The 22,230-nt window shown below is 29.9% G+C and overlaps 1 protein-coding gene across 1 annotated transcript in view; it reads right to left on the bottom strand.

The window, feature by feature from the left end:
* Positions 1–1,567: 1,567 nt before the first annotated feature.
* The window catches only part of LOC125066241 (ATP-binding cassette subfamily G member 4), a 37,313-nt gene continuing 16,650 nt past the window's right edge, over positions 1,568–22,230 (bottom strand). The window contains exons 2-11 of the mRNA XM_047674240.1: positions 8,907–9,077; positions 8,508–8,644; positions 8,110–8,255; positions 7,472–7,710; positions 7,027–7,277; positions 6,572–6,740; positions 6,088–6,188; positions 5,812–5,967; positions 5,056–5,261; positions 1,568–4,404 (exon numbers count right to left, since the gene is read on the bottom strand). Coding sequence (XP_047530196.1) covers positions 4,263–4,404; positions 5,056–5,261; positions 5,812–5,967; positions 6,088–6,188; positions 6,572–6,740; positions 7,027–7,277; positions 7,472–7,710; positions 8,110–8,255; positions 8,508–8,644; positions 8,907–9,077 — 1,718 coding nt within the window. The 3' untranslated portion in view covers positions 1,568–4,262. The remainder of the gene's footprint in view (positions 4,405–5,055; positions 5,262–5,811; positions 5,968–6,087; positions 6,189–6,571; positions 6,741–7,026; positions 7,278–7,471; positions 7,711–8,109; positions 8,256–8,507; positions 8,645–8,906; positions 9,078–22,230) is intronic.

Here is a 22,230-nt window from a genome sequence, read left to right as displayed (position 1 = left end):
CGCAAAGGCAGTGTTATCGGTTAAAGACATTTTCGGTCAAGTCTTGGTGGACAAGGTCGATAAGAAAATGGGTAAATATATATGAACGTGAATTGGGCAAATTGTAATATGTGGAAAATCGAATTTATAACCTAATATAAGAAAGAGTTAATGATAATTTACTCACTCATCACGATACCTTTAGAACATCTTGTTTGGCAAATATGTTGTATTTTTTTTATGACATAGGTGGCAAACGTGCAGGAGGCTTAACTGATGGAAAGTAGTCACTTTGCTAATGTTCAGGGATATAACATTCGGTAGGTCCAAAGAGCTTACCACTATCCCTGAAGGTTCCCAAGCCGATCTGTTTGAAAAAAAAACGCCGGTGAAAGCTGGTTCCAAAGAGTAGTTGTGCAAGGCAGAAAGTGCCTTAAAAATTACGCTGTTGTAAATATTCGGAGATCTTTTTATTTAATTGAATAGTTAAACGTATTCTACGGAAATCATTAATTGAGTTAAACTACTATTTTTTATTTCTGTAATTGTAAATCCGTCTGAGTTGTGTGATGAATAAAAGGGCTATGTATTGGGAGGGTGATGAAGAAATGAAATGTCATTGAAATATACGTAAATTAACAATAATAAAGTATTTTTTTAAACTATTTTTTTTTATTTTTAAAAAAAGTCATACGAAAAATAATTCATACTAATTGTGGGTATATCAAATTTACTTGTATTGAGTTGAATCTTGATTACATATACCATTATCGATATAAGTCAGTTATTGTTCACTGTTGAACTCATTCAAGGTTCGCCAAAGCTCCGGTTGTCCACTCCCTCATTCAGATCTTATGAGTTACTTAAGATAATCGGTCCATCTAGCTGGGCTTACACTTCGGTCACAACTGTGCTCCTACAGTTATCGGTATTTCAACATATGTACCTGACGAGGTTAAATTCATTTAAATAACAAATGCCTAGGTATACTAGGACCAAAGTAGATTTTTACTACAAATATGCCAGCCAAAAGTTACGAGAATTCTCATCTGCTTTGTATCAATCATGTACCTTGTTCCACTGATAAAAGAGGGCAATTAAAACTATAGTCGTTGGAACTGGCTCTGCTCTCACCGGAGTGAATTACCCTGAATCTACTCAAACCCTTCGTACGTTCTGAATACTTTTAAAAAAAGTTTCAATTAATGGCATAGCTTTAGAAGTAATGCTTCAATAAATAAATGTGTTTCAACTTTTGATTACTGAAACAAGTACTGATACTGCAAAAATTATGACTACGTGAAATGGTTTAAGAATATTAGCAGCATTTAAACATAGAACTTTAGTTTTGTTTTTTGGCCATAACGCGACCAATCCTCTCTGGGTTTTAGTAAATTGTCTCCACTATGATTTGAAAACTTTTCAAAATGCAGAGTATTAGTAGAGTAGCATACAGAGAGTGCAATTATTTTGTCTTTATTTATTAATAAATCGGGCTATACACAAATTAGTATAATTATAGTGATATTTTAAATACTAAAAACTTGAAATAAAATATAAATATTTCATATTAATTTTTTTTATTTTCATTCCATACAAAAACCTTAATATAATTATCACCAGTAAATGGACATGTTAATATTAATTTTAAACTAAATTTACCTCGTTTTCTAAAAGACTAATAAGGCCGTATATATCCCTGCGAAATCCTTGCTTAGGTTACATTTACACTTAAACTTAAATATGAATAACATTCAAGGTTACACATATACTATTTACTACAATTTTTTGCGCTTCTTCTTCTGACATTTAAAGGATATTTTAATGTCAGAAGTATTTCAATAAGGTTTTCGACCAACAGCTTCTGAAACTGTACTAAACATTAAAAGCTACTTTATGATTAAGGAAGGAAGCTATATATTTGTCAAAATTATCATTTACTCTCACATACATTTTTGCACTGTATGTACAAACAATTATTTGTGTACAGTATGTTATGTTTATGTGTTGTTGTCAATATGTTTTGAGCATGTACAACTTATCTCGGAATTATTTTGGTCAAAATATACGTTGAATCAAAAAAGTGAAAAAATGGCGTTGCTAACGGTACTGACACCTTATATCATACTGCCCTCCGTTTTTAAAATACCTAACCAATTTTCTTAAACATAAAGAAACATATACAAATAAACTCTAATGATTTTTTTTAAATGCTTAATGATCCAATAAAATATTGTTAATTAATAAAAATAATTTTAATTTCAATAGAGGCAAATGGATTACCGCATCTAATGATAACAATCGGAGCTAATATCGCAATTTAATGATAATTCGCAGGTCAGTTTGCAAGACAACTTTTCTGCATTTGCTAGTGGAAGAACAATTATCACAATATCATTAAAATTATGATACCAGTTGATAAATATTTGTCATAATCATTCGATTATCATTAAACTAAATAAGCACAAAGTTGCATGCATCTTATTGTACTTATTGTAGGAATCATATAATCATGGACCGATATGAATTTAGAAAATAAAATCTTTGGTCTCAGTTCGTAATTACCTCTACGATCTCCCCAAATCAAATTTAATTGAACACTAATTTAAATCATAATTCCCCGTCGAAGTAAGTCCATTTATATATATTTAATGATACACCAAATTCTTCCTCTTATAATATTGTTAGTTTTATAATTTTATAATCAGCGAAATTATAAAATTATGACACAAAATATAATTATATAAAACCCCAATTTTAAACAAACTATACTTAGATCGGGAGGCTGGTCTTGAATATTATATTATAATGTACGCTACATTACATTGCCTCCACTTACTTGAGCCACCAATGTTCTTTATCTAGCGTATTATTTAATTAAGCCACTAAATAATTAGTTAAAATTATTCCACATGCAAGTAATCTAATCTTTAATCCTTGTTACATTCAACCCGACATACAAAACTTTTTAGTTTAGATAAAAGTATTTACAATTTAAAAAATAAATGTTATACATGTCAATAATAGTTTTTTCCTATAAATTACGCAACTTTAACAAGTACCTAATATTACTGATAAACAGCTCTAATACAAAATATTAACACATGTTCGTGTTATTAAAAAAATATAGATTAAGTATTATATTATTATTATTATGATTAATAAAATGATAACATTATTCCGAACAAATTGTATCAGATGCAAACATTGACGGTACATAGGTAACGTTGCTATTTATCACAGAACTCATGGCGATATTAATTGTATTTCGATTACGGTATTTTTAAGAGAAAGAACCGCTTAAAATTCTCATTTTAAAAGCACAAATAAACACACCTATATAAATACAATTCATTACTCTATATTTCTACCAAATTTATTTGTACTTTTGAATAATAACTCGAAATAAAAGTAAAAGTAGGTACATAACATACCAGAGTCATATGTTGGTTATATAAATTGTCATCAATCAATCATCATCGTTGACATAGTAATTATTGAAAAAAATAATCTCATTTTATTTCAGAAATAACATTGATAAAATATAATAAATTATCAATATGACGAATGATATGAATATTAATGCGTTTCGTTTTACGCTAAATAGCGCACAATACGACAGACGAGATAATTTGACGAGTGATGCGAATGGAATTCATGAAAGATAGTACGCTTTTTATGAGATCGTTATCTATGATATAAGTACGTCAATAGTTAAACTTTCAGTACTTAATTTCGGTCTAACATTAGATAAAATCTAAGTACTAAGAATAGTTTAATCATAAAAAAAACCCATAATTGGTTTTGGTATGGTAGTATAAATACTATCTTTCATAAATATTCAATCAATTTGGAATGATGTAGGGACAATACATATTCGTAATTTTAAAGTATTACTAGAATATTCATATATTTTTTGGCGAGAAATAATTAATTTCATGATAAAATATTAATTATTTTTTATAATTATGTCAATAAATCTAATGAGACTTATCTCCAGTTTCTGAAACATTGACCATGATTGATGAACAAGTAAATTAACTAATTTCACTTAAATCTGAACTGTTATTGGTCGATGGCCGCCGTTGACGCAGGAGGCGACCAATGAGCGTTCAGCCAAATAAGTTAATGAATTAATCCTTATTTCGGAAACTGGCGATTAGCTAAATTTACTATTAATAAAAATAAATAAATTGAGCAGTAAAATCCGATACTAATGCTATTAAAATATTTTCAACATATCTGAATTTATATAAATTATAAGTAAGAAATGCTGATAATTATTATCGGACAGCACTGAGTTTCCATTTGAGCAGGAAAAATGAAGCAGTTCTCAGAACGAGCAGCGTAACTGTGAGGGCGAGGATGTCCCACCAGAACATGTTTGGCGACATAGCAATTTCCTTCAGGAACGTGCGAGGATACCTGAGGAAAATGTTTAAAATTAAACTTGGTCTTGGACCAATTTGGTTCACCTACTTTACCAACAAAACTATAAAACCATTAATAATAAAGTTGATTTGGTTTTTGATGCAGTTTAATTGTAAAATAATATACTGATTCGAGTTTTATGAATATTAATTCAGTAGAGCTATTTTGTAAGATCATAACACGATCAGGCGTGTAAGGCGTATACTATAATGGTTATATAACATTCAAAAGATATATGCATCAACTTAGCATATCACCGTAAGTCGGTTTTGAACACTTCCCGGTGAGTGCTTACAAAGTATTACGAGTTTTATTGATATTACAAGATATTGGCGTTTACTGTCTGTAGGACATAAATAGTTTAAAGTGAATATCAAAACTTCTAAAAATTTACAATCATTCTTTTAGTGCTAGTAGGGCTTTAGTACCACTTAAACAATTTGCCACTCATCACCGTTGGTAAACAGCTATTTTTTTATATTTTGTATTGCTTTATTGGTATTGTTTTATTGTTTGAAGGGTGAGTGAACTATTATAATTTCAGATATAATAAATGAAAAAGCGAAGAATAACTAATGAGTGGTAGAGCAGTTTGCAGTAAGTCTTACTATATATTAAAAAAATAATTTAAATGAAATAATTTACCTGTAGTGACAGTATTTAGCTTCATTGCATTCCAAGGTGGGTCTATCCAAGCCATATATTGCACCGATGTAGCCCTCTAGACCGTATCTTAAATATGACACATAGGAACCCCAGGCCAGATATGGTGGCAGGTCTCGTAATGTAACACCGAAGCCGGCAAACATCATCATTGGCACGGACAATGTTGGTCCAAGAAATGTTCCATTCTGTAAAATATTTTTTTTATATGTTAGAATTTATTTAAGTTGAAGCCATAAAAATGAAACAAGCTTCAATTTTAAATAGGTATTAAGTTTACCGTCTGTTTCACATAGTGTCAAATAAGTTTCTAAGAATGGCGTTACCGCAAAAATATTAGGCAAAGGGAGAACTAAACATAAATAAACATTTAAGTTGAATTAAGTCTTCAGTATTGGAATCAAGACCAAAAAATATATTTATGTTTGCAAATTTCCATAAAAAGTATTGAAAGCAGTTTTATTCACTTCTAATTTTACAATTTTAAAATAATATAGTTTTGTCGTGAAATCATCTTCATTATGAATTTATGAAAAAATGGCGCTTTGAACGTCGACAAAGCTGTTATCGGAATTTAGGAAGTAAATTAAAATGGATATCAGTAGATAAGTGGAATAGTGTGTGAATAAATAAGATATATTAATCAAGAACTTTTAGTAATTCACAATACAATATATAATGGAATATACAATGGAATATATTTAGAAGGTTAGGTCTAAATTATAACAGTGTTCTTACAACAACATTGAAGACGGCTCCGACCATAAGTCCGAAGCTCTGCGCGACCAGTACAGTATAAACTGAAATGGCGAAGAACATAGCGAAGCGCGCAATGTCAAGCGGCTGAGACGACATCAAGTAGACGATCACACTGAATATGGCACAGGATACTATCTGAAATTTATAATAAATCTAATGTAAGTACTAATGATATGGAATATGTATATTACTAATCCTAAATATTCAGACTCCCCGACATTATATTATATGTTTATTATATGAACTTAATCTTACCGAAATTGGTAGATCCACTATTGTTATCGAAATGTAGTAAGAACCAAGAGAATACCATCTGTTGAAATGTTCCTTTAATAGTATTGACATTTCTGATGGAACTGAAAAGAGAAGATATTCAAATAATTTCTACATAATATTATATTTATTACACATTTCTTCACAGATTTCAAATAAAAGGTTTTTGACTAATATATCTCTTCAATCAAGTCAACCATCAGCCTCTTGATTTATATATGTTGAAAAAAAAAAAGTTTAAATAGGCTTCTATATATTTAAAAAAATATATCGGAGCGAATTCTATAAAAAAGCTATACTTGAATAACATTCATTCAATATATGCAGGTTACTTAAAAAATCTGTTTTACTGAATACGTAAATATAACAAAAATTGAGAAAAAATAAAGTTTTATATACGGCATTATATAACTTCATTTACTTTACTGCTTAAATTATATCTGTTTGATTTGTAAAATCCACTTACATGTAAGAATAGTTAACATCATAGGCGACATCATGTGGTGCATGAGAATTGCAAATAAAAGATTATAATTCTCCAATACGCGGGAGCCTTCATTACCAGCGTTGATAAAGAGAGCTCCAAGCATAATACCCACTACTACGTTCACCATCAGCCTGAGATGTGTCATCGTCTGAAAAATTGAAGAATCAAATAAGAATAAAAATAATTGTAAGACGAGTTTTCACTATTTTTACGCCTATGATTCCTCTTTAAAAATATCTAAATGGAGATACTAGATATTAACATTTTTCAGTTATTTAAACATGGTTTACAAAGATTTTTTTTAGGTAAACCTTAGAATTTAAAAAATGTTGACTTTTATTAAGAGACGATTTAAAAAGTATCACAATAGTTGAATCCTTCTATGTAATAAACATTACTTAACTAGCGTTTGGTTTGGTTCTCATTTTACTTACAGGATCACGTTTTGCTTTAAGGAATCCTCGCCTTATGAGCACTGATCTTTGATTGGATTGTGGCGTTTCCTCTTCCCCTGTGGTTGTGTCTTGATCCCTCATTACACTTAAAGGATACTGTTTTCTAAGCAATTCCATTGTAGGTATAGTCTCTGGATTATTGAACCATTGTAGAGCTTTTCCATTTTCAGCCTTTGTAATCAAGACCGGTATTTTATCTTCGCCGTATTCACCACACGCCAATTCAATGACTGAAGATACGAGAAGATCAATTTAATTAATCATACTTGAAATTATTTTGAAATTTTATAGTTTTAATATTATTGTATATTGTTTTTGTAGGTGTCTTCTATATCGTAAAAATTTTCAACTTAAGCTTAAGTGTATAGAGGAACCATTTTTCTGATCATTTAAAATAATAACGTAAAGACGAATAAAAACTTACTGTAATCGGCCGGATTATGATAAATCGGGCAAGGAATACCAGCTTCTTCCAGATATGGGACTAGGTTCGTCGTAGTGCCCTGGTATAAGCAGTTTCCAGCTGATAACACATACACTTGGTCGAATAGAGCGAACAATGTGGCAGAGGGCTGATGGACTGTACACACGATTGTTCGACCCTGGTGAGCGAGGCTTTGGCACAGTTGAACTACTTGGCTACATGATGAACTATCCAACCCTCTGTTAAAGAAAACATTGAATAAGATGCGTAGTACTTTCCTTATCTCCAATGCTTGGCTTTAAGCGGAGCTTCATCGAAGGGATTAGAAGGTTTTAATTGGAGAAAAAAACATATATTATATGTGTCATAACACGTCCTAAGTTTGGCTACTAAAACTCTACCATCGGCTTTATGACTAGATTTAACTGGATTGATGGGTAAAACTTACTCACCATTTCTTCGACAGCTAAACGTGATGCCTATATAAGTCTAGTCTAGTCAGTCTATAAAAAATAGATCCCATAGTTAAAGGCACACTGACAGAAAAAGTTATTTTAGTGTCTACGTCTAGTCTCTATTAGGTGGTGGTTACTTTATTTTATGTAATTTAATGGCTTAAAAGCAATAGCTTGGCTTACGTGGTTGGCTCATCAAGAAACATAACGAGAGGATTGTTGATAAGCTCCAATGCAATAGAGAGTCGCTTTCGTTGCCCTCCCGATAGTTGAGCTCCGCGTGTGTTCATATGCTCATATAAACCCAAATTTGTCAGGATGTCTTCGATCTAAAATGAGTTTATACCTTATAATTTATGTATAAAAAAATATAATACGAATAAAATAAAATAAATATTGTTTTGTTCTTTAAAAAATATATTGTTTGGAACTTGTTATTAAATAAATCATTCATAAATGTCATATATTATTAATATTATATAATTTCATTGGTACTGATCTATATATTTATGTTCTTAGTTCAAATAAAACGAAATAAATTTATATAGTAATAGTACTTTTAAATGTTAAGTTATATTTACCACTTCGCCTTTCTCGTACTTGTCCATTTTTGTAGGTAGTTTTAGATCGGCTGCTATTGTCATGTTCTCACCAACGGTGAGTAGACCTTGAAGTCTGTCGTCTTGTTGGATGTAACATGACATTTTCTTAAATTTTTCTGTAAATATTTTTTTTAATATAAATCTAGAGTAGGTTTATGCAATTTATCTTCTTAACAGGTATATTATCAAATCACATGGAATATGTTAGTGAGACATTTTATATCTATGTCTGCGATTGGAATAGGCTATTGGGTACAAATATGTTTTTCAATAAGTTCATTTATGAACATCATAATTAAGTCCATAGTTAATAATTTTTTTCGATATCAGTTGTGTTCATCTTTAAATATATATTTTTTTAAGTATCTTATTACTCACTCATGATTCTTCCACGTCCATTGATAAATATAGCCCCTCCGACACCTGTAGTTCTGTAGCCGGATAGCACATCTAACAACGTAGACTTGCCAGCGCCTGACGGTCCCATAATAGCAATTAATTGTTTTGGTCGAAGCCGTCCGTTGACTCCATGAAGAATTTGTTTGGTTCCTTTAACAAAAGAAATATACGCATTAAAATAACAATCGTTCTCTTTCATTAAATAAGATTATGTTCGTAATAAGTTCAAATGTTTATTGTAGTTTCATTTTAAGTATTTAAATTAATTCGTCATTTGTTTTTTATTATTGTTTGTTTTTTTTTGCGGATAAATGACGAACACGACCTTTTGAAGTTGTCTGAGTCCAATTTTGTGTATTGTAGGAGTATCAATATGTTCATTTGCATTTTATTCATCCTGTCTATCGTGAACTTTTTAGAACCTTTCCTGCGGCCGTTTACCATTTGCTGGTTGTGAGAAATACATGGGTACACAATACGTATATAAATTCAAACACAAATAACCCGATAGGACTAACTAATAATAATAATGAATAAACAGAAGTCAGTTCCATCTGAACATTTTTATTTCCAAACTAATTTTTATCTTCTAACTAGCACTTAGTGGAATAATTTTCTGTAGTACAACTACAAGAATATAAGGAATTATAGCTACATTTTATGGTTGTAACTTATAGGTTTATAGGTGCTGGTGGAGACCGTAAGTTGTCTGTTAGTGAGTTAGCATTCGAATTTATACACACAGCTAGCAGATGCATTTTTGAAAATATTTTGTTTTTTTGAGTATATATGCATTAAAATTGATTACTTCGACTTTAAGGATTGAAACAGTAACCATATAATTATAATATAATATATATATAATGCTATCTAATAGAATGTAGATAATCACACATCGTGTGAATGAAATAGAAATATGTATTAATAACGAGAGAGAAGGCGCGGAGCGCAGTATTAGTAGGTTTTTTATAATCGCTTAACGATACAATCTTGATCGTATTGAATATGTATAGTAATGTATAGTCATTATTTTATTTCCACGATTTAAGAATATTAATAGTATTTATAAAGTATTAACCTCTTAATATAAATTATAGTTATAATAGCTGTGATAACTATATGCGAATATAGAATGTTAGATAGAAAAATATATACGTGTTTTTTTCTTACAACCAGTTTACACTTAGTAGGAGTTTTTTGTTTATAACTTATCTCGTGCCGGACGGAGGAAACCTGTATGTGACAAATGAAATTATTTGTCGCTTGTATCCACTAACCAGCATTGCAACAGAGGAGAAGTTCTCTGCCCAGCAGTGGGATATTTACTAACTGTTACTATTACTCTGTACATACAATATCATTTACTTATAGCGGGGTACTAATACCTCGCCGTATTCACGGATATCGTATTTCTCAGAATCTACATCGGTTCGTATCTGTCGTTTTCGTGGTATTTCTTGTATTTGAAAATGAGGTCACTTCGGTTTTAATACAAGTATATTTCTCATTTTATTTAGTTGTTGTATTACAAGCGCTTGTTGACGCAGATCACGAACGCTTTCATTATTATTCCTATTATTATTCTGTATTGATTACAATTTAATTGCTCGTAAGCGGTTAGATGGCAATAGCTTGTGTCACTTTATAATTCTACCAATAACAATATTCATAAGTTTTAATCCGAGTCCTTTGACATAATCTGCACTAATATATAAAGCTAGAAGAGTTTGTTTGTTTGTTTAATATATACCGACCGATATCCAAAACGAATTGAATAATTATTTTGTTTAGATGGTTCATTTATTCATAAAGTCTAATGATTATATAACATAATGCTATACCACTACAGGGTGCGCAGCAGTTATTAGAAAATATGTATAATAATATTTCGTTTTTCTTAATTTAATTTGAATTTTAATATAATATTAAAATAAAAAACAAAATTGCATTTGTTCGTGCGTTCTTAACACCAATCCATTTGATTATATATATTTTTTTAATTTAGAATTGTAGAATCTTTAACGTAAATTATAAATTCAACCCAGAAGTAAAATATCTTTTAATATTTTAAATTTTATCGATAATAAACAGAAATGAAGTGTTGTTACCGATTGTATTGTGTTACCAACGTCACGAGGTGTAAAAAAAAAAAACGGTTTTTTTTTACTTTTTACTGACGTACACGCGTTGTAAATACACTTTGGACTTTGATCTAAATGACATAAATGGTAAGATTAACAATGCGGAAAATTACAGATAATTTCATTTTAAAAATAATTATTAAAAATATATGTTAAGTGTAGATCAGCTGGAATGATGAGTAAACTGTGAACTTTGTACGTTTACATTCATAGGTAATTTGTAATCGCTTAGTTTTGACCTACATCACACCCACTCCTATAATGATAGTGTAAAATTGCGCAAAACAGTTATTGTGAAACTAAGTTCGTTGATTTTTTTTTTAAATTTATTTGTGATATAGTTTGATGAACACTTTCGTTCAAAACTTTAAAAATCGATATTTTTTGTCCTTATCGTACTAAAGATTTATATTGTTGGATGGAGGGAGATGAAGTATATTTTAGTAGTAATTTTTAAAGTAAATGTTTAAAAGTAAAAAATAAAAAAAAAAATTGCAATTATTGACAGGTATTAAGCTGCACCAAATCAGTGACTACACTTTGATCTTACCCAAAAGGCTGATAAGTAATACCGCAAGATAGCCAAGGTTTTTAGCTAGTGATTAAATTAAACAGCAAACAAAAACCTTATAAACCTCACATTGGTTTATGTTAAATAAAATAAGGTTCCGTGTTTATTAATTCTAGCCTACCCGATCGTCAATATTTCTACCGCTAGTATTCCGGTTTGAAGAGTGACTTAACCTGTGTACTCATGCAAAAGAGATATAACATCTTAGGTACAACTGGCATCACATTGACAATATTAGGCATACTTATTAATTCCTACAGTGCTAATGACTATATTATTAAGTGATCGGTGTTGCCAGCCGGCTTTCTTATTTTATTAAACAATATTAGTCATGGATGTCGTTACACAAGGCGTGTTATGTTTGTAATATTCATACCGAGTGAATAAGGCTGATTAACAACATCGATGACCTTACAAAGGTATTTAAACTCTAATACCTGATGTTATTAAAATTATTTCGCATAAATCGTAAGTGAATATTACAATTAACTTTATTACAAACCCGTCCCGGCTTAAGTTTTAAAATAAAGGCTCTGCATGGAACGTTTATCTTAAAGAATAAAATTACTTTTAAATGTTTTTTTTTTTTATAAATTGTTAAAGGTGTAAAATTGTAAATACTTTTAAGTTATAATTTCTATCCAAATGTTTCTCCTTGTCACTTTATTTTTTATTGTTTTGTTACACATTTTATCATACTAAATTAAAATATTTTATTTATTCCATTCGAGCTAAATATTTCTTAAACAAAAACAGTCAAAAAAATATCTTGTTTTGACTATTTTTTTTTAAATAAACCTGTCTATAAACTGCAATCGTTCAATGTCTTAAATTGGTATTTTATTCCGCATTTTTGCTTTACGATCACAAAAACGGAATACATAATTTATAAACTACTAAAGTACAGCTACAATTATTTTTCATTTCGTATAACTACTTACTAAAAGAACAAAGGAATAAAGGTCTTTACTTGTGGCTTATATACTATAGGTGCGTATATTAAAATATTTATTAGATTTTAAAAAAACAATTGGGGCAGGGTTCTGAGCTAGTTAGTTCCTAATGCCAAGCCGCTATACTTAGTTTTGCTGCGTTGCGGTTTGAAAGCAAAGTAAGCTAGTGTAAGTACAAGCATAATGGACCTAGGTTACCAAGGTTGGTGCAGGGGTGTAATGTAATGTTAATATTTCTGACAGCGTCAATGTCTATGGGCGGTGGTGACCACTTACCATTTGATCGACCGCTATTGATTGTCCGCAAAAAAAAATAGCGCTTACGAACTCTGATGATAGCACGATAAAACAAGCTTCTTCTTATAAACTATGCAATATAGAAAAAAACTTATTAGTCAATAATAAAAATATAATCCCTTATAATAAACAGTACAGATAATTATGTAAATCTAATCGCTTAATTAAGTCGAGCAAACAGGACATTTAGCAACAAAGTACACACATAAACATTCAATAAAGCATTTAAAACATAATAAAATTGATGTTTTATCAAAATCCTCAAGTTGTTCAAACAATAAGATGCGTGCATATGTTCTTGATATTATGAACATTAAGGAACTACGTTTTGACTTCCTCGGTCATACGGTTATTTACGTCACGATATTGTGTTCTATTCTCGTCATTTTGTTTATTCAAATTGCGGTAACATTTTTTTTTTTGACTGCACGTAAAAGACATTAAATCGGCAGCAGCAGACAATAATGAATAATAATATTGAATATTTGCGTTTCTAAAGCCACAAACAATGACTGTTAGTAATAATAAGGATCAAAGGATCAATTCTTCTAATAGAAACGTAACTGCCGCAACCGAAATCTTACATAAGTATTTATAACTGTACTAGTCTAGTTACTGTATTTGACGTCCCCCTCTTGAACGATATCGGTCACGATTTATTTTCAAAGGAGACTCCAGCGGCGCGAGAATTACGATATGACACATGTGTGCGCGCAAACAGGTGCACTCTCTCTTTTGTTGCTCTCATAATCTGATACCAATCGGAAAGAATTCAGACGTGGGACCGATGGCTTTACATCCTTTTCGAAACGCGGGACTTGAAAGTGTTAACACAGTCGATTTCCAATCTCGGGGCTGCTCCGTATATTATTATGGCCGTACCCGGGGTTCGAGTCTCGGGCTTTGTAATCCAGAAGACCAACGAATTAGTCTTGTATTTCCTCTCCTAGCGATTATGTCAAAAATTTAGCCCGCAAATCATGTACCAAGGATGCGTAGTCAACTTTTTTTTCAGCAACATTACGTTGCTCCTGAACAAATCATAAACTGGATTCGAATAGCAATTTGTAACTCGCATCAAAATCCACAAATTGCAAGCGCAAGTGAGAAATTTTACAACATTTTAAAAACAAATTGAAAACGCTAAACTAGCTAGACAAGATATAATAAAAAATATTTTAAAATATATAGTCTATTGTCTGTTAATTTCTATCTAATAGAAATTCTGGCAAAGATGCGGTTTAATGAACTACTTGGGTAGAAGTTATACCGCAACATTGGCTGTGGTAATGGATACCTTGCTTGAGTTAAAAAAAGAGATGTGCAATGTTTATTACATTCATGTTACCTTGATGTACACTTTAACGAAGAGCGGTATATTTGTTTTTGTTATTTGTTGTTGAGAAGCGTACATATTGCTTATTTGGTATTTTATGGGTATCCAAATTGAATTAAAATCTAAAGTAATCTTAAGCTTATAAATACACTTATTTTAAATAGTGTTCGTCTGTGTTTGTTTTTCTGCATGTGTGCAAACAACATAAAAAGTAATAAATGATTTTGTTTATAAATAGCATCGTTATACGAGTCTGGTATTAGACTAACGTAAGAAAAGTGGAAGTTTAAAGTTCAAATAAAGCATTTGAGTTAACGACAAATATATTTAAATAACAGAATATTTTATACAAAATATCAACGTACACTAATTATTTATTGAAAATATATTTTGTCTTGATTTTTTCGTAGGTAGAGCAATTTGACATTAAAAATATCACATTATTGCCAGAGACGATTTTACAAATAAGGTTAAAAGTATAATAAAAATAATTTAAATATTAATATAAAATAAATAAATAACATATAAAATTAATAATTATTAACAGCATGTAAATTTCCCACTGCTGGGCTAAGGCCTCCTCTAACTTTTGAGGAGAAGATTTGGAGCATAATCCACCACGCTGCTTCAATTACATCATGGGTCGATCGTGACGTTAAAAAATAGCTATAAAAGGCAAATAGAAACAGTAAGTAACTGTAACTGTCCTATAACTGGGCTAAGGTCTCAGTGTGGAGCTTATTCATACGCACTGCTCCAATGCGAGACGGTGGCAGATTAACATCCCACAAAAGCAGGTTCTCTCACAATGTTTTCTTTGACCGCTAAGGACGAGATGAATAATAAACAAAAATTTAGAATGTAACGTAAGCATTCATTGGTTAGAAGCAGCGATTATCGCTTCAAAATCGCGTTAAGCTTTAACCACTGGGCTCACAAATATAGCTATATCTTATTTGGGAAATAATATAATGTAAAAATATTTTACAGTTTTAGCGATTACGTTTAAACAAAAAAGAAACACACAGATATATAATACCTATTAGTCTAGACGGGCTGCTGGCAACATTGTTATTCTGTAGTTCATTATTTAAAATAATATTAATTGTTTACGCAATATCTGTAACATTTGTTTTAATTTAATCACAATTATCGATTCTAGGAAAAATGTATGAAAATCATATTTGTAGGCAAATTAATTCCCCACAACTTTGGTGATGATCATTTCCATAAAATTCACCGAAATCACAAATAAATTAATCCTCTTAAATGCAATATGGCGAATGTTGTTAACCCAAAAAGTTGCAAATCCCGAAAACGAAAATGTAGACTGCCCGCGACGACTTCCGAAGGAAAATAGCTACTTATTATTTTTTCGATGTCAAATGCTATTTCAACTGGGCTACAATTGTAGTAAAAAGGTCGATGCTCATGTACATGTAACTTTCTTAATGATGTGTGAAGTTGTGAACAAGTCTTTATATGTCAATATATTTCGGTGCGGCCTATTTTCCTATCAGTGTTTACGTCATGCGTTCACTGACATCGTGATAAAGTTTGCGATACTTGTATTATGACCAAACTCAACACGTGCGCCTTTGTCTTAGTGTTCTTCAACGGACAAGGACCTTCAACTATCAATTGCCTTCACGACTCGTGATGAGATATCAAACAATACACCTATTAAATATATGTTTGTATTGAAAATGTATTTATCTGATATTCAAGAAGACATAAGTCCTTCTGAATTTTTATGATTAAATTTAATTTAAAGCTTCTCTCGGTTTGGAATGTAGATTCTATAAAAAAGAACCGGTAAGATTAATTTACAATTACATTTATATCAACGAATACTAAATTCAAGTTCTAAATAAAACGGAATCATAAGTTTTTATTCAAGCTAAATTTTATTTGACAATCTTTTTGTTTATTTAGCGTATCCAGTATCAATAGTTAAGTAGACAAAACAAGTTGATTTTAAATTAAGGCCACGGGTTCAAATCAGGGCAAACACTACTGACTTTATAAGTGCTAAATTTGTTTTGTAATCATTACGTTAGCACCAAAGAAAAACACTGTCAGAAAACCTGCACAGTGCAAATATTAAAAGAGACAAATATATGTATTAATAAAACAGGTTTATTAACTTTCGTATGACTCTACATGAAATCAGATGTTTTGATTTTGACGCAGAAAATATAAATCCAACTTATAAAAAACTTAGTGCTCTATTATTTTATAAACAAAAAACTATTTCAATCATTTTTCCAATTATTGTTCTAGTAATTATATATGATACTTATTATTCGACCGTAACTAATCCTAATGATAATTATAATAATAATTCCCTTAATAAGCTTTAACTATAGTAAATGTTAACTCTACCGTACACACAATATGTTTAAAAAGTTCAAAGTTATCGTAAACTTTTATTATATTAATAAACGTTTTTTTTTAGTATTAGCCCGGATATATAATTTGATCGTTTGTTTCAGCTAGGCCTCGTAGACTTGGTAGAGTTAGCTCTACCTCTCTTATCTTATTTACGAAGGTACCACCAGCTTACAAGCTTCTCTATCTTTAAATATAAAATATATTGTTATTTTTTTCGAATTGAATAGTCAGTGAACTAATTTAATTACAATCACAAAGGGATGGCGACATATGTATACTAATATATATTTGTTAAAAAGTAAAACTAAAAGTAAAAGTAATAATTTAAATCAATGTAAATGCCTGTGAATACAAAATAATCTTTGTATATATTTAAAAACTGTGAATGATAAATCGAATTCAATATACATGATTATATGGTTAAACTACATGTTATATTTTGAGACTTGATATCATGATTTATCTTAAAATTTTGTTGTGTTGTTATTACTTGTTAGAAAAATATATATATATATATATATATATATGTCTATAAAACGAATAATGACATGACATTATATTATGACAAATTCAAAGCAATTATGTTTCAATTAATCTTTCATTATGTGTATACAAATAAACATTATGTAGTCTTAATGTAATGTTAATTTACCTCTTATTATGTACTTATTGTATTAACCGTAGTTAAGCTATAAAATCATCGCATCATAAGATTATTTAAGTATATAAAGCGACACTTAGAGAACGGACACACCAGGGAGAGCGTGATGAACGCAATCGCGCAGATGTGGCCGTACTATAACGATGATTCCCTATCATTACGTGTTCGATCATTAAATATAATTAGATTGACACCAAACGCTTTTAACAAACTAACGGTTTTAGCATTTATAGATATTATATTGTAGTTAATAATCTTGTTTATCAACTGCATAATGTCGTGATGAGCTTGTGGGTAACACTCGAATAATTAACATAATATAATTATAAGTAGGTGACATTTTCTACGTCATCAAAATGAATGAAGTGAGATATCACTAATCGTCGATAAGGTCACATCCGGGATCTCATAGATTGTACTTGCAAAACATTTTGCTATGTTCAATATAGGTTATAACTAAGAACTATTGCATTAGTAATGGCATCGAAGCTTACGGATAAATTCATACAATTTCACATCATATCTAGGGACCATGAGCAGGGATGATTGAAACGAAATCCTACAAATTATCTGGTTCAGGTACATAGCTGTAAACTTTAGAATTTGCTGTTGGAAATTGTGCATTGTGAGGAATGTGATTGTGAAGGACATCTGACCCTAACCTTTCTATCCAGTTGGGAGAGCAGAGAGTAGTTTAGAGTATTTTGGGTTAAGTAATTTAATAGATATCATCGATAAACCTAGCTAATTTTTATTCTATCGGGTTACAGTTATAAAATTATATTATTGAAACGCTATTACATTTTCTCAACTTTCTGAAGCTTTTTATAGTCGGAAGATTTAAAACTTTTGCTTAAATAAGATAATAATCTGGCAAAAAATTTGTTATTAAATGTAAAAAATAAGAACATGTAATTCATATGACGTTTTTTATACTTTATAATAACATAAATAAAAAAGAAAACGTTTAATGGTTATATTTAACAGGAGATTGGCCTTGGAATAATATGAGCATTTAATTAATGCGTTCTGAAACTGTTCCTGGTTGAAACTATACGATTGCAATAATAAAAAAATAAGTTTTTTACACTGATATATTTAATAAAATGTATTGTAATATTGCGTGGTCCTAGTTTATCATGATCCAAGTTTAATATCATATAAAGTTATAGCTGAGTCATAATAAAAAATAATGTATAATATTTATAATCTGTGACATAGAAAAACGCACAATGTATGTTATATGAAGTATTACTTGACCTTCAGATAATGGTAAGATTCATTAAAAACACCACTAAAGTACATATTAGAAGTTTTTTAATGTTTTCTTGCAGTGACTTGACTTGAACTTCTATCTGTCTTTGATGTCACTGCTATTAATCTCTATTCTAAGGTCGCACTGTTTGTCTACTCTAGTATGTTGATACTTTAGTGTCGACTATCGTTTGACCTTTCTATTTCCTAATGAATGATTGAAAATGCCCTTCGGAAAGCTGTATTTAATTTGTTACTTCAAATATTATAATGAAAGAAAACTTAATTTGTGAACCAAAATAAATAATTCTCATAGATTTAACACATCAAATAATTACACCATGTCTTATAAGTAATACGTTAATTAAAGACGCTAATACATAAGCTCATTAGTTATCACGACCAGTTATCCATTAGCACATTACTTACTCTATTAATTTATCCCCAAATGGCAATAAACTAAAGCAATTATTATTATTTGTTCTGTAAAAAAAAAGTGAAAAATGAGTGCTATTATCTACGAGCTTAATTAAAATCGCATAGTATATAACGACATGGTTTACAAGATATCCCGAAAACTAAAATAACATTGCGGCTCATGATGATCCAGAATAACTAAATGTGACTTCAGTATATAAAACCATCATTAGTTCTCGAGGTAGTAGTTCTTTAGTGACATTGGTAATTTTTTTTTATTTCATGTACTTTACAGAGAAAACTAATGAATCACTGTATACCTGTGAATATCATAATATAATTTTATTTTATATAATGAAAATCATATTGCTTAAAATTGTATTTGTTCAAAGTCCATGTATAACATCGTATCTTGAACAATTAGCGATAGTAAAATCATTATCATATGTTACTAATTGCCCAATCATGTGCTGTATCTGTTTATTATGTGTTTAAATTTTCATAATCAAAATTGAGTCAAAATACTTATAATATTGATTATGTTTATAACGCAGTAAATATATATTGCGAAATATATGTAACTACAAGTCAATTGCTATTGTACTTCTTACATTTTGGAGCCGAGATGGACCAGTTAAAATATTAACCGTAACATTGTATTTGTTTTTATACTGGCTCATTCAGTTTTGAACATAGCCATACAGGGTATTGTAGTTGGGTGGTATACTTGATGGAATAAAATAATTTCACTCATCAACATCATCAGGTTATATGAATAATTTTTAGTTTCAAGATTATGGTTATGGCAAAATAGTAGTCAAGTCAGAAACACCAATTTTATCAAAACTTAGTAAAATTTGTAGATCGATAGACAGAGAGATATCAACTACAACGTTTTGTAGTTAACAAAATGAGAAAAAACGTATTAATTAGTGTTATTAAACTCGCATCCGTAAAAGTAAATTATATGATAAAAATAAGTAGGTTATAACAAAGATATCAACATATAATAATGTCAATAATAGAGTACATAAAGTAGGTGTAATATTGAACGGTGCGATCAGTATCAGTATCTTTATTGGGTAAGTGGGTAGATTTTTACTTACCTACGAATTTCTTGAAACTAATACCTAACATGATATGAAGGTTCGTTTCAATTGTTGCATGACATTACGCATGTTACACATACGCGTGCTAGATATCAGGTACTGTAGATTATTTTATTTTAAATATATTATTATTTCTGTGTAATGTTATGTCATATATTATGTTTATATCTACCTTGTACACCCCTACCTCTTTCTATATCTGTTTCTTTCCTCTACCTTAAGATTGCCTCGAAGAGATGGCTGTTTTAACGATAAGGCCGTCTCTTGGGCATCTTTCTTAAACGTGACTAAATTATGTGTTTACTGGTGTACAATAAAGAGTATTTTGATTTCATTTGATTTGAAAATTAAAAAGATACCTTTACAATATTAATATATGTACCCCTTATAAAATTCTTATAATCGTTAATCAGTCATAGTGTTATAGTCTATCACTAAATTTACAATATATCACGGGGTTATCCTTGCTTTACGACGCTTATATAATAAAATAGATTTATAAAGTAAAAAGTAAAGTAAAGTTACGCCTAAAAAGAAGGTTCGGAGTTCATTCCGCCACGCTGTTCCAATGCGGCCGGATGCATTTTGTTAATTTTTTTCCTACCGCATGCATGTTTTCCTCAATCGTAATAGTAATAATCGTAGTAATAGTGGACGTATATGTACGATAATTCGAGTTCAATATATGAACGTGAACTTAAATCAGGTGCCTAATTAATTCCTAATCGAAAATTGCAAAAAAATTCTTATTTTCCTTTTTCTAGTGTCACGTTTCAATTGCTAGATCGTCGGCTGTCATGTCAGCTGTATTTAGTCAATGAATTGCATTTTAAATCGTTTGTCAATCACCTACCATGTTATTTATTATTATGAAATTCTGTATACGCATATAGTATAAGGTTCTTTTGGAAAATGCTTACATTAATATTTAGCCGAAATACGAATAGCAACTGTTAAAACTAATTTAAAATATATACAAAAAATAGCTCAAATATTGCAAAGTTATAAAAGTAAGATTGTACTTGAATACTATATACTGACTATATCTATATAACATATATAGATAAGCATGAAAATTAAAATATCCATTCCAAAGGAAAATAATTTGGAAATAATTTAAAATTGTTTGTTAATTAAAATTTGTTTGGTATATTAGATGCCATAACAACGTAATGTAGTAAAAAAACATCGATATTATGAATATAGTTGCTTTTTGGTAGAAAAAATATATTTTAGGAAATTAGAAAAGAGTAAAGGGGCCAAGAAGGTTCAGCCGCCTGAAGCCGAAGCTATACGATAACTTGACAAATTATATTAATGAACGTGATAATTATAATAAATACATTTAAAAAACTGAATTAAATATGTACAGTAACAAGTGCAATAATTATTTTATGTTTTGTCTTATTTTATTTTGTGAGTGTAATTATTCTTTATGTTTTCTGTTTCTCTCTTTTTAATTGCTTTTTTTTTTTAATTTAAATTTATATTTTAGTTGTCTTATACTTGATATATTTTTTTAATTGTTAAGTTTATCATAGGACGTCATCAGAATTAAAAAAGTAATTTATATTAATGTAAAAAAATTGTCTCACTGTAAAGGAAACGGTTGTTTTATTGAGAAGTTAATTATTATATATAACTAACTTAAATTAAACTTAAAGACACTAATAATGTATTCCTGATTATGTATTTGAGGTCGTTTGTTTGTCACGTTAATTTTTAACTATGTTATTTTTGATAAAACAATTTCACTATGTTTAACAAAATATATAAATAGAGAAGCGAAGGTTCTTTACTTGTATATTTTGTCATTTTTATGTCATTTAGGTAGGTAGCTAAATGGGCTACCTGATTGTAAGTCACCACAATCCATTGAAATCGGCACTTTAAGAATATTCATCATTCTCCATATCAATAATGCACCACCAGCCATTGTACATTTTACACAATTACACTAGCCAGCGTAACTACAAATTGGTACACAACAACACTAAGTATTGTAATTTGGCGGTAGAATATAAGTTGTACCTACCCAACGGACTTGTACAAAGCCCTATCCCCAAGTATCGTACCTTCAAAATGAGTATTACCTATATTATTAAATACATGCATTTTATAATTTTATCATTATATCTAAATCATCATATCTAATACGCAAGCACACAAG

Source organism: Vanessa atalanta, chromosome 9 (assembly GCF_905147765.1).
Source record: "Vanessa atalanta chromosome 9, ilVanAtal1.2, whole genome shotgun sequence".
Taxonomy (NCBI): Eukaryota; Metazoa; Arthropoda; class Insecta; order Lepidoptera; family Nymphalidae; genus Vanessa; species Vanessa atalanta.
Note: the sequence above shows the minus strand (reverse complement) of the source record. Positions and strands in the feature narration are given on the sequence as shown.